This window comes from Caretta caretta, chromosome 3 (genome assembly GCF_965140235.1).
Source record: "Caretta caretta isolate rCarCar2 chromosome 3, rCarCar1.hap1, whole genome shotgun sequence".
In the NCBI taxonomy this organism is placed as follows: domain Eukaryota; kingdom Metazoa; phylum Chordata; order Testudines; family Cheloniidae; genus Caretta; species Caretta caretta.
Genome location: NC_134208.1, coordinates 93808753 through 93822005, shown reverse-complemented (window position 1 = coordinate 93822005; position 13253 = coordinate 93808753). Strand labels below are relative to the sequence as shown.

Here is a 13253-nt window from a genome sequence, read left to right as displayed (position 1 = left end):
TTTTTTTTTAAAGAAAACCAAAGAAAGCATTGAGGGGAAAAAAAGGTACCAAAACTTTTACAAGACATAAAAAAAAGGCCTGACTGGAGAGTCAAAGGTTATTTGGAGACCAGGGCCATTTACATTTCTGGGTCAATTGTGACAAAAGAGCTATGGGAAAAATATAATAAAAAGAAACAGACCTAACATTGAAGGGAGGGACTCAGAGTACAGGATATCATAGCCAAATGATGTTGGATGGGTTGAAGTTGGAATGGTGATTGGAGTAGCACAGTTTGGGTGAGTTGCTCCTTTGCTGACCGTGGTCAAGAAAGAACTGACTAGGAGATTTCAAGAGTTAATGTTTAGTCATTAGTAGCTGGGGTAGTGACTTGTGCTTCCATCAGCTACTACTGACCAAAAAATGCCTCAAAAACTTGGGAAGTTTTGCCTGTTCTCACACTAAGGAGCTGAAACCCAGGAGTGAGACTCCTACCAGAATGACATACTTAGAGAAGCAGAATTACAATGTAATTCCCCACTACAGTAGCACGTACGACAGTGTGCAGTTGTTTTTTTTTCCTTTTTTGCTATTGTCATTTAAAAAATAGTCTAGGAACTGAAAAACTATGAAAGAAAGGTCCATAATAAAGTTATATTTTATTAACAGAAATTATAGTGTCACCTTGAAATATATTCCCTTTAAAACATATTCAGGGTTTATTTAATCTAATTTATTTTATCTAACTGAGGCATTTATATGGCCCCATTACTATAGTAGCTGAGTGCCTCAGAATCTTTAATGTCTTTGTCCTCACAATACCCCTGTGAAGCAGGGAAGGACTATTTATCCCCATTTTACATATGGGAATCTGTGACACACAGAGGCTTACAGCCAGATTTGTAAAAGTATTTAGGTACCTAAAGGTTTCAGAGTAACAGCCGTGTTAGTCTGTATTCGCAAAAAGAAAAGGAGTACTTGTGGCACCTTAGAGACTAACCAATTTATTTGAGCATAAGCTTTCGTGTAGCTCACGAAAGCTTATGTTCAAATAAATTGGTTAGTCTCTAAGGTGCCACAAGTACTCCTTTTCTTTTTAGGTACCTAAAGTTGCAGATAGAAGCCAGAATGCCTTTTAGTATTTGTCCTTAAGTGCCTTGTGTACAATCACATGGGAAGCCTGTTGACCAAGCAGGGAATTGAATTCAGATCTCCCACGTGCCAGTCTAATGCCCTAAGCACTGGACCATCCTTCCATCCTTTTTTTATTGGTAGTCAGAACTTCTAAGAATGATGTAATAATAACTGCATTTTTTATTTCATAGGCTAGTTCACTTTCAGAAAGGATTCCTACTCCTGTACCTGGGGCAGACTCCATTTCATCAGGAAATCAAGAGTCACAAAACATGTAAGTACTGCTGCGTCTATTCATATTTGGGTAAAATACACAAGTCCACTGCAGCCCAGATTTGTTGACCTTCAGGACAGTTATTAGGCCCATTTGTTTTCTTAGGCTTTTGCCAGGAGCAGGTTGGTAGCTACAAGAAGGTACATATCTTGAGCTGAGGTTTCTCATTTTAGACCTCCCTAGCACAGGGCTCATAGAGTCATAAAGTTCTTCCCAGCTCTGTGTGGTTTTACTAAGTTCTATGTAGATTTGGCTCATAATTTGCTGTCTATGTGGATCAAAACTCGTTGGGGAAAATATGAATTAAAAGACGTAAAACAAAATAGTTGACACAGTTTTTCTCTCATGGCTTTGATTGTGTTATTAGTTAAAAATCCTGTTTTGTAGAATACCATCAATGCCTTCAAAACATCATATAGTGAGATTATCAGAATACTGGCTGAAAGCCAGTCACACAGTGAGAGAAAAGACATCTCTCCTTTGATGTTAATACAAACTTCATTTCCCCATTAGATGTTTGTATGTTAAGTTTTACATTGGTGAGAAATACGTGAACTCTATACTGCATGTGAATGTGGGGTGTTAAAAAATGTAATTAAACACTAATGATAGACTTATGTGTATCTTTCTTTACTTTTAATTGTGTGGTATAGTCTCTAAAAAAGCTTCCATACTTAATTTGTACAGGAATTACAATATTTGTTGTTGGTTTATTTTTTTCCCTTTTGTGAAGTGACTGTAGTGACTTTAAATCAGTGTTGAGAAAGGAAACCCTGTATAAAGTGCTCTGCTGGAGATCGCTGTCAATAGTAAATTCCAATGAATTATAAAGTACAATCCCTTCCTAATTGCTGAATTTGACAGTTTTTTATGGAATAAGAGACTCCAAGAAATTATTTTTAGATAAAGCTTTTGCTTCCCACTGAACAAGAAATGACTTCAAGATTCTAGGTACAGGGGCTAAAGTCTAGGGTGGTGTTTGACTATGGTTGGAAGTGTGGTTTCTGCTTATATCTGTCAAAGCTGCTGGTGGGAATCAAACATCCACCAGGGGAGCTCAGACCCAGATGTGAGAATCCAGTAAGGTGATGTGTTCAGGGAAGCAGGATTACAAGGTGAATAGTGATGGGATGGTGTCTGGTGAGAGATCGTTTAAATGCTGGGCTTCTCTTTCTTGGTTAGAGGATGGTTTGGGTGTATTCACACTTGCTTCTAATCAGGGTGAAAGTAACTTAAAGGATTTACCGGGTACTCTGGAGTCCTGAGCAGGGGTGTGTGGCCTTGACCGGAAGAGGTGGGGCCTTTAAATACCCAGGCCCTTTAAATGAAGATTTAAAGGCCCCAGGGCTCCGGCTGCGGCTGGGAACCCCTGGGCCTTTAAATCACCCCTGGAGCTACCAGCTGCAGAGGCAACTGGGAGCTCAGGGGCGATTTATAGGGCCCTGGGCTCCAGCTGCCGCAGTGGAGCTCTGGGCCTTTTAAATCACTGCCGGAGCCCTGCCGCCGCTACCCTGGGGCTCTGGCAGCGGGGTTGTGGGGCGCTTTAAAAGGCCTGGGGCTCCCTGCAGCGGCCAGAGCCCCTGGCCCTTTAAAGAGCTGCTGGAGCCCTGCCGCGGCTACCCCAGGGGCTCCGGCAGCAGGGCTTGGGGGCGCTTTAAAGGGCCCGGGGCTTTGGCCGCTGCAGGAAGCCTGGGGCCCTTTAAAGCGCCAGCCTGGAGAAGCTGGTCCTGTCTGGCACGGCGTACTGTCTGTTGCCGGTACACCGGACCGGACCGGCTTACTTTCACCACTGCTTGTAAAAGTCATCTTTTCCCCTGTCACCCTACCAATTCATATATATATATATATATATATATATATATACACACACAGTGTTTCTCACTGAACATGGAGTCACTAGTATCTGGACTCCACTGGATACATTTTAATCCACCTCAAAAGTGGAATAGTTTGGAAAGAATGCACATATGCTTACTGAGCCCACATGTGGATTATTGTATGTAACAGCACCTCATTTTCATAAACACCGGCCCTATTTTCTAGCATTGTTTCACGTCTGGTATAACTCCTACAAAACAGTTTTAATAATATTTTGCAGTTACATAATGCTTTTTATCTGTAGCTCTCAATATGCTTTACAGTGGTGAGAAAGCAATCTTATTCCCACTTTACAGATGGGGAAATTGAGACACTGAGAGGTGACTTACACACACAGTAAGTCAGCAGTAGATTTGAGATTTAGAGCCCAAGTCTTCTGGCTCCTGGTCATGTTATATATTCACTAAACCATCCTATCTTACCATGTGAGATCTTTTCTGTGATCTCGAATTTCGATGCAGTATTTGTATTCCGTGCCGCTGTTCTGTACATATTTTAACCCTCAAGAAGTAGTTGATCTTGCTACCATACACATAGGTCCAGTGAAAGATTTTTTTAAACTGAAAAATTTATATTTTCTCTTGCTTTTCACTACTTTTATTTTTAAATCTTGTTTGATTCATTTTATTTTTCTATCATTTTCAGTATGGTATGGGAAGAGACTTTATTAGATGATTTATTAAACTTTGCTGCCACTCCAAAAGGTGGTCTTCTTCTTCAGAATACAGGAGCCCTCAATGAATGTGTAACCTTTATGTTCAGCAGATTCTCAAAAAAACTCCAGGTAGGCATGTCAGAGTCTAGTACAATCACTTTTTTAATTAAGGTAATTAGAAGGGAAAACCATAAACCATTGTTTATCTGTTGTTTTATTGGAAGAGTTGAGTTAAAATGTAATCTGACATTCTAAATGCATGGTACATGATTTTATTTCAGTCGTTACTCTGTAAAATGTCAATAAGAATGTCAGATATTGTCACTGTTACTTTTTAGCTCAAAATGTTAAGCAAAAGGATACTTTTTACCCTACATTTAATTTTGGGACCTAATCCTTAGTCAGACGAGTGCTCAGTGATATATGTACACTGAAATATATGTACAGTGGTTGCCAGTAAAACGGCAAGATCTAACATGCCAGACATCAAATTACATAGGGAATTATGCGTTCAATTGCGGAGGCAAAGTATGTTATCACATGGAATTTTTAAAGGTTTTTTGGCCCCTACTCTTAATTGGTGGGTGCAAAGGATTTGGGAGGTTCTAGTTTTAAAAAGTTGTTATTCTGTGTGCAGAAGTTGCATATGCTTTATCTTATGCTATTTATACTTTGAACTAGCAAAGGGAGAGATTCCTTTACTTGCTAAACAAACATGCTTGTGTTGTACTCTGACCCTGACTGGTCGAGATACATTTGTTTACAGAATTTAAAGTTCTGCAGGTAACAAGTAAAAATACATAAGATAACATTTGAGAATATGAGTGTCTTGGTTGTAGTCTCCAAACTTCTTGTATCTCTTTACGTTTATTATGAATAGGTGAGTGGATGTGAAAGGTTTGGTTATGGAGTGATAGTTACACAAATGGCATCGACATCTCCAGGTGCAGTAGCTCTGCAGCGTTCAGGTAATTTTAAGGGTGAACTTTATCATAAGTACTAACATATTGTAATATTATGAATTAAAATAATACAATTCCAAACAAAATAAAGTCAGATGTGATTAACATAGATATGCAATACTAGCAATGACTACTTTGGAGCCTGCTGAATTTTTGGTGGAAAATTATTCTTTTAAATGCTTTTTTTCTTAAGTACAGAAATGCCTTATGAATTTAAGTTTTTGCAGATGGAAGAATATGATCTTGTATACTCTGTGAAACAAAACAAAGATAGAATTGTAAAAGAATGTTCCTCTTTTTATTTTTATTTCATTTGTTTTGATTTCAAAGAAATTTATCCTTTCACCTAAATGCATGAATGCATTAATGAATGTTACAAAACAAACCAGTAATAAATCACAAACCTTCCTCATTCATCGACAAATCCTAATTAATAAATACCAACTTTAACTGATTTACCATCTTCATGACCCACTAAACTTCTCAAAAGCCTGGGAAGATGGATAGGTCTGAACATCAACAGACGCTAGCTGTTTAGGACCACTGATTGGTGAAGAAATGAGTTCCAGAATCAAGGATTCTTCACTAAAAATGCTGTGCCAGAAAGCTTCTCCAAGTTAAACCAGGGACTGGCACCACAGCTCAAGTAGCCTGCACCTAAACCATGAAGTGTTTCAAAGATTAAAACTGATAACTTGAATTGCAACCAGTGTTGATTATGGACCTCTCTGGCAACTGTTCTGTTTGTTCATCCAGAAGCAGTTGGGGATGTAATTAAGATGGCAAGGGTATGACAGGCAAACTCCACCGATGAATGAAGCTGAAATAACCTCTACCAGTTCTTCAGACCTCTGGCCCTAAACCACAAGCTTTATTTCAGTCTTTTCTTGGTTCAGTTTCAGCCAGCTAGTCCTCATAGTGAAGACACAACAGTTTCAATTTTCTCACTAATCTTTTAAAATGATCTGTATACATGTTTCAGCTCCTGCACAACAGAGTGGAGCCCTATGGTATGTCACATAAGAGAAACCTTGTGACCGACTGAAAAAAAAGTCTACTACTACTTTCTAGAGTCTCTCAGGAAATGAGGAACAGATTAACTTGAGTGACTCCTTCTGTCCTACTATGGTCCACAGCCACATCCTATGGTTAATGGTATTGAAGGCAGGTGAAATACCTGAAAGAATCAGCCCAGATCTTCACCCCTACCAGAAGACATTTATACAAACATGAATGAGGTCATAATTATCAGCCTATCGTTTACAGTAGACATTACTCAGAAGATATGTATTTCTACTTATCTTTCCCTTAATTTTCATTTGAAGATCTATATTGATAAGATTTCTTAACATATTTTTACAATCAGCTAGCAATATACATTACTAGGACCAACCCTAGACCATATGGCATCTCAGGTGAGGAGCATCTTTTGGCACCCCACCCCCACTCCATTTATTAAACTTTTGAATACCTTATTTTTATTGCAGTTGTAGCCTATTTCACGACTTTGATGCACAATTTGCATGTGTGATTTATTCCTAGCATATAAGAAGATAAATTTGCACACTGTAAATCTGTATTTATTCATGCCATATAGAAGCAAATAAAAAATAAATTCATTTCCTCTAAGCTTATAGACCCTTTTTAACTTTAAGAATAACTGAAATGTACTAACATCAAGAAATTGAACTGTGCACCAACACTGGGTGGATCAGTATTACATAGTGTTACGGTAGGTGACAGCCTTAGAATGTTAACCCTAGTCCTTTAGTTCAAAAGGTCGCTTTTCTCGCCTTTGCCTTCATGCACTGAAGCACAGTGTCAGAGAGTTCCAAAGACTGGCTAAGGGCATTTTTAAGTGATAAAATAACAAGTGATATCAGTCTCTTGTCGACCATCATCGGTCAAAGATACGTTTTAATGAGCCTGAGCATTGAAAAGCACTCACCACTTGCAGCTGTGACCGACAGCATGAGAAGAATCCTCAAAGCTATCCACACATTTAGGAAATGTGTCCTTGAACTCTGCATCATGATGAATTGGAGAACTTGGAGTGCAGAGGGCTTCCCAGGGTTGCCAAATGTCACAGATGTTGTCCAATTCAACATAGAGATCTTTATCAATGACATCTGAACATTCATCATGTGTCAGCATCTGGTGAAGCTCCGTACAGTTTTCCTGTCCGCCAACAGCTTATTAAGGTCATACAAAAGGTTTCATTTGTCCAAACCTTTCTTCGATGGACAATGTAGCAGTGTCAACGAGTGAGCAAAAAAGCTCCCTCTTGTATTTTTCTTCCGAGCTTCCATCACCTAATCTCTGTCCTCTTAACCAAACTGTCTCTTCTTCTGATCAATACGAGTATCCTTGAAGACAGGCTGAACTCCTAAGTTTTCTGCCATTTCTTTGGTAGCAGTGATGGCATCTTCAAATCTGTTGTCTATGTAGTCCACAACAAAATCAAGGCAACTTCTCATCAAAGTAGTACCTGTCATGATGTCCATCAACTGAGTTTCTAATGTCTTGCTTACAGTGTTTACTTGGAACAGGATATTATGCCAAAACACAACTGAGACTAGAAATTTGAAGTCAGTGGTCTGGTTTGCCAGGCTTTGCATCTCGTGTTGGATTCTGGCCTCAGCTTTACTCAACTGCGCCAGTTCCATCAGAGCATCATAAATCTCAGTCACTTGGTACCTCATTGTCAATATGGCTCTCCCAGTGAGTGTCAGTTACCGGCTTCACGGTCAGATTTGTAACTTTGTCTGTGAGGATCTACTACCTGATAGTTGATGCTGAAAAGAAGACTAATCTAATGAAGATGATGCTGCATCTGACAAATCAGGTTGAGGGAATGGCATCCACAAGGCACAAAGAAAGCTCTTGGATTCAACACAAGGATCTTTGCCTGGATGCCACTGTTTCTTCCCTTCATGTTTACACCATTGTCATAGCGTTGGTTGCGGCAGTTCTGAAGCTTTATCCTTGTTCAAAATGTTCATAAACAGTTCTGTTAGGCCTTTTCCAGTAGAGTTGTCCACGGACCAGAAACAGATAAAACATTCCTTTTCTTGGATACAGCCATCCTTGTTAACAAATCTTACTGTAAATGACATCTTTTTACTGTGACTAATGTTGGGAGTGCAGTTCATTATTACAGCATAGTACTTTGCTTTGCCAAGCTGCATCAATACGTTATCAAGCACTTGCCTTGCCATAAAGTCAATCAATCAGTTTTGAATTGTTTTGCTGTAGTAATGGTCCACATCTTCTTTACAAACTACTCAACATAGGTGTTCATGTATGACATTATCATATTTCTCTAGGAGTTCTGCCAAACTGAGAAAATTACCATTGTGCTCAATGAACAACTTATCTGACGAGCCCCGGAAAGCCAAATTATTCTTTGCAAGGAAGAGGATAATTGAGATCAAACACTCGAGTGCATTCCTCCAGTGCTGGATTTCTACATTAATAATGTGCTGGCTTTCTGTATCTATGCATTTATTCAGCTTAAGCCTGGACTCGACCTCCATCCATTTGGAGTGGGCCGTAAAATGGCTGGGTGACTTCAAAGTATCAGCTAAGTTATCCTAGTAATTGTACCCAGAAAGTGCAAACAACAATTTTACATTCTTGTCAAATATTTTACAACAAAAACAGAACACTTTTGAAACAGTACGTGTTAAGCATGGCAAAAGAAATGACAGTATTTATTTTATCTTGTTGCATAGATAGGGGTTAGATAGATATTTCTGGCATCTAATTAGATATGTCCTTTATTAGTCACTACTTACACTCTTCAAGGCTTAAAACACAAGTACACTTTCACAATTACACAATACAACAAGGCTTGCAATATTGCAACTGGGCTCTCACTTCATTCTTATATCTCATTGACTGACTGGTGTTGCCCTGTCTATTATATACCTGCGAGGGCATGGCTGACAACATTCCAGGAGGGTCAAGGAAAATGTAGTTCTCAGAAAGTCTGGAAGCTTCCACAAGATTCTACAAAGGTCCAAAACATTCTAGGTGGTTAGTGAAAAATGAATCCACATACAGAATACCTGAAACATTTTACTTCAAACATTCTATTTTCCCTTTTGTTGCTAACAACAAAAACAGCACCCCAAGCCTGGTGCCCCCGAACCTCAGCACCCCAGATGGTCGCTGGATTGCCTGCCCCTAAATCCGACCCTGTATATTACTGTAGACTGGCACAGGCAGCTGTGCAAAACTACTCTCTCTCTTTAGGTAAATCTAGTTTACTTTATTATGCAAGTGCAAGTCAGTTGTTTCCAGACAAGTTGTCTTAAATCCTGTGTCTTTAGAATCAATGATATTGTATAACATATATGGTTCCCAAATTGTGGTCTATAAGAGCTAGCTTGTGACAAAATACTGGGTCTTCTTTCTTTCCAGCTACTTAATCGCTGCAAAACAAACAAACAAAAATGGAAAAATATATTACCTACAGTAATATTACTTTTCATTGTAAACCGTTTCTGTAGTTGTCAAAATGATGTTATTCGATCATCAGTGGGAAGGACAGTGGTGTACCATATTATCATGGCTAGAAGAGGAGAGTAGTCCCTGAGGCAATCTCTTTTTAAGATTTGGTCCATGCTGTATAGAGTTTTGAGTTTTATTTTACTTGTTTTTTTAAGCATTTTTGTGACTAAATCAAATATTAAATTTTAGGGTTTATAAAATCACTTATAAGTGAATTATGGGCTGTTTTGGAGTGTGGAAGAGATGATCATAGAGTAACTCACCCCAGTTCTACTCCAGTAGATCCTATTGACCGAAACTGTCAGAAGGTGAGAAATTATCTTATTTTATGCAATTTGTTACTACTGTGTATAAATACACAGGTGGTTTCATTAATATCCTAAATGTGACATTTCATCAGCATTGTTTCTAATTTAGGCACTTAAAGTAAAATTGGTGTAGTACAACAAGCAAAACAATGACTGAATGAAATAGGTTCCTGTGTTATATGGAGGGTCACAATTGCAAGGGTCACTGAAGTCAATTAAAAAGTACACTGGCCCTCGCTAGAACACGCGTCTATATAGTGCAAATTCGCATATAATGTGGTCGTGATCTTGGATCCCAAATGTAATTATTTTAATTGGAATTCATTTTAATGTGGTCCCTGCTATAATGTGGTCCCGCGCATGGATCCCAAATCCCACGTTCTAGCAAGGGTCCTGTGTATATCATAAAAAGAGTGATATAGAGGATCATCTTGACAAAATGAGGTCTTATAATAGCATAAATTGAGATTTATGAGCAGTGTGATTAAACAGCATATAAATGTATACCTAAATTGGCTAATGTTTTAGATGGAATATGATTTGATTTTATACTTGATTTTCAGTTAGTTTGATTTTCGTGAGGTTACATTCTTTCAGGTGGAAAGCTCTCTTTCTGATAGCAGTTACTTTGTCTTAGAATGAGTTACAACTACTAGTTCAGGATGATCTAAACCACCAAATTGTACAAGTATGTGATGATATAAGCAGAATAGCATTCGAAAATCATTCAACATTTATTGCCAGAATTGTACTTCATTCAGACCCATGGAAGAATTCTCAACTTTCACTGGGCCATTCGTTTCTGCAATGTGTCAACCCATCAGTTCACACAGTTCTCACAAGGTGCATGGGCACTACCTTAGGCTAGCATAGATGTGTCTCCCATTAGGATATGAGTAATGTTCCACGTTTGTTTCGCTGGGTAGCTCTGCCTGTTTAAACTTCACACTGCAGAGCAGGGTGAGACTGAGACCTGGGCCAAACTTCTTTACATTGTTTTTAATTAACTGCCAATTCAATGCTGTCTAATGGTTGGTTATATAAATATAAAAGTTCACAGTAGCAACCTTTTTATTTATTTATTTTTTTAAAGTTTTTTCTAGCGCTGGTAAATTTGCTATCCTATCCTGCTATTTATGAACTGATAGGTGATCAGGAGATACCAAATAAACCAGAATATTCTCTCCGTGAAGTTCCTACAAATGTTATTGTAAGTCATTTTTTCTTTTTTTTTCTTTCTTTTTTTCAAAATACTACAATGTGGTTAGACATTTTGCCTGAGCAAGTATTATGTTAATAATTAAAGACATGCTCTATTTTCTGCTCAAATGATAAATTTAGACTTGAAATTAGATGAAGGTTTCTAACCATCAGAGGAGTGAAGTTCTGGAACAGCCTTCCGAGGTAAGCCTTGGGGGCAAAAGACATATCTGTTTCAAGACCAAGCTTGATAAGTTTATGGAGGCTATGATATAATGGGATAGTCTAATTCTGGCAATTAATTGATCTTTCACTATTAGCGGTAAATATGCCCAATGGCCTGTGATGGGATGTTAGATGGGGTGGGATCTGAGTTGCTACAGAGAATTCTTTCCTGGGTCTCTGGCTGGTGAGTCTTGCCCACATGCTCAGGGTTTAGCTGATCGCCATATTTGGGGTTGGGAAGGAATTTTCACCCAGGGCAGATTGGCAGAGGCCCTTGGGGTTGTTTGCCTTCCTCTGCAGTGTGGGGCATGGGTCACTTGCTGGAGAATTCTGTGCACCTCGAAGTCTTTAACCATGATTTGAGGACTTCAATAGCTCAGACATAAGTTAGGGGTTTGTTACAGGAGTTGGTGGGTGAGATTCTGTTGCCTGCGTTGTGCAGGAGGTCAGACTAGACGATCATAATGGTCCCTTCTGACTTTAAAGTCTATGATTCTGTGATTTTAAAATTGTTTTTGCATTTTTTATTGTGTGCAGCATGAGGGCAGCATATGCACATAGTATATTGGGTAATATAAAATCTTTGCATGATTTGAAGGTCTTACTTTTCTTCCTCACTTTTATTATAAATCTGTTCCCAGGGATAATGATATATATGAACATCTCTAATTATGTGTGTTTGCGCACATGCACAGATGTATGCATATATTTGTATCATACATTATTGTGTGTGTATATATATATAAGTGGAGGGAGGAGGGACTACATATATATAGTCTTATACCACAACCATTGTAGAGACAAAAATATTTAACCTTTTAATAAAAAAATAGTTTAAAATGGGTTAGTGTTTCTGAAGTCCATAAACTACCAATACAACATAAAAAGTCAGTCCTGGTAAGCCATGCTAATGATTGCTCATTCTCCACATTATTTTATCCACATTTCCTACCCTCTTCTTTCCTCTTCTACACGTCACGTGTAAACTTCAACTCTAACCACACAAAGTGGTGACAATTGGATGTTTGTTAATTGGTCAAACGGTTGAATATTGTATTAAAATATTTGATTAGTGTTTATGGTGTAGATTTTTAGTTATGCATGAGAGTCTTGGATGACTGTTAGTGCAGGGAATATTTTTAAAAGTAGAAATAGTTTATAAAATTGTCTGTCATGTTTGGAAGTTACTATTTTAAAATCTTGTAACACTATTTACGTGATAATGAAGCAATATGGTGCTATTTTCTGTTTTCAGTAGTTTTTTGTGTTCAGAGTCAAAATTGCATGTTTTGTGAGGCATAGGAGGGGAGTAGTCATTTGTTGAGGGTAGTGTATGCAAGTGATGTAATATGAAGAAAGCAAAATCGTGTTTGAAGTTTCCTATAGGTTGCGTGAGACTTTAGTGATTTCATAGCTTCATAAATCTGGGTTGGTGTATTATGCTCTGGAGCACCTTTAACTGATTTTTTAATAAACCTTTTTGTTTGAGGAATTTCTTAGGTTTGTAAAGAAGTGTTATTTCAGTGCTAATAGTTGCTCACATGGATAGTAGTAAAAGTTCATATATAGTCTCCAAATTATGCTCTCTCCACCTTCAGAGCCCCGGTGTTTGCCCAAGCCCCTCCACAACCCAGAATCTTTTCTTGGCTCCTGTACAGCTGCACTCCTTCCCCATGTTACTCTCCAGATCTTCATTCCCTCATAACCCCCATTACATTGGTGAGGCCTCATCTGGAGTACTGTGTCCAGTTTTGGGCCCCACACTTCAAGAAGGATGTGGATAAATTGGAGAGAGTCCAGCAAAGGGCAACAAAAATGATTAGGGGTCTGGAACACATGACTTATGAGGAGAGGCTGAGGGAGCTGGGATTTTTTAGCCTGCAGAAGAGAAGAATGAGGGGGGATTTGATAGCTGCTTTCAACTACCTGAAAGGGGGTTCCAAAGAGGATGGCTCTAGACTGTTCTCAATGGTAGCAGATGACAGAACGAGGAGTAATGGTCTCAAGTTGCAGTGGGGGAGGTTTAGATTGGATATTAGGAAAAACTTTTTCACTAAGAGGGTGGTGAAACACTGGAATGCGTTACCTAGGGAGGTGGTAGAATCTCCTTCCTTAGAGGTTT

General features: G+C 38.6%; 1 protein-coding gene across 7 annotated transcripts in view; it reads left to right on the top strand.

Annotated features, from left to right (window-relative positions):
• TBC1D32 (TBC1 domain family member 32) overlaps positions 1-13253 on the top strand; it is a 180926-nt gene that overhangs the window by 52308 nt on the left and 115365 nt on the right. For 6 of the 7 annotated variants that reach the window (XM_075126666.1, XM_075126670.1, XM_075126668.1 and 3 more), the window contains exons 18-22: positions 1306-1388; positions 3912-4050; positions 4802-4889; positions 9588-9706; positions 10800-10916. In XM_075126666.1, the coding sequence (XP_074982767.1) occupies positions 1306-1388; positions 3912-4050; positions 4802-4889; positions 9588-9706; positions 10800-10916 (546 nt within the window). The remainder of the gene's footprint in view (positions 1-1305; positions 1389-3911; positions 4051-4801; positions 4890-9587; positions 9707-10799; positions 10917-13253) is intronic. The other variant, XM_075126669.1, reaches the window with a different exon arrangement.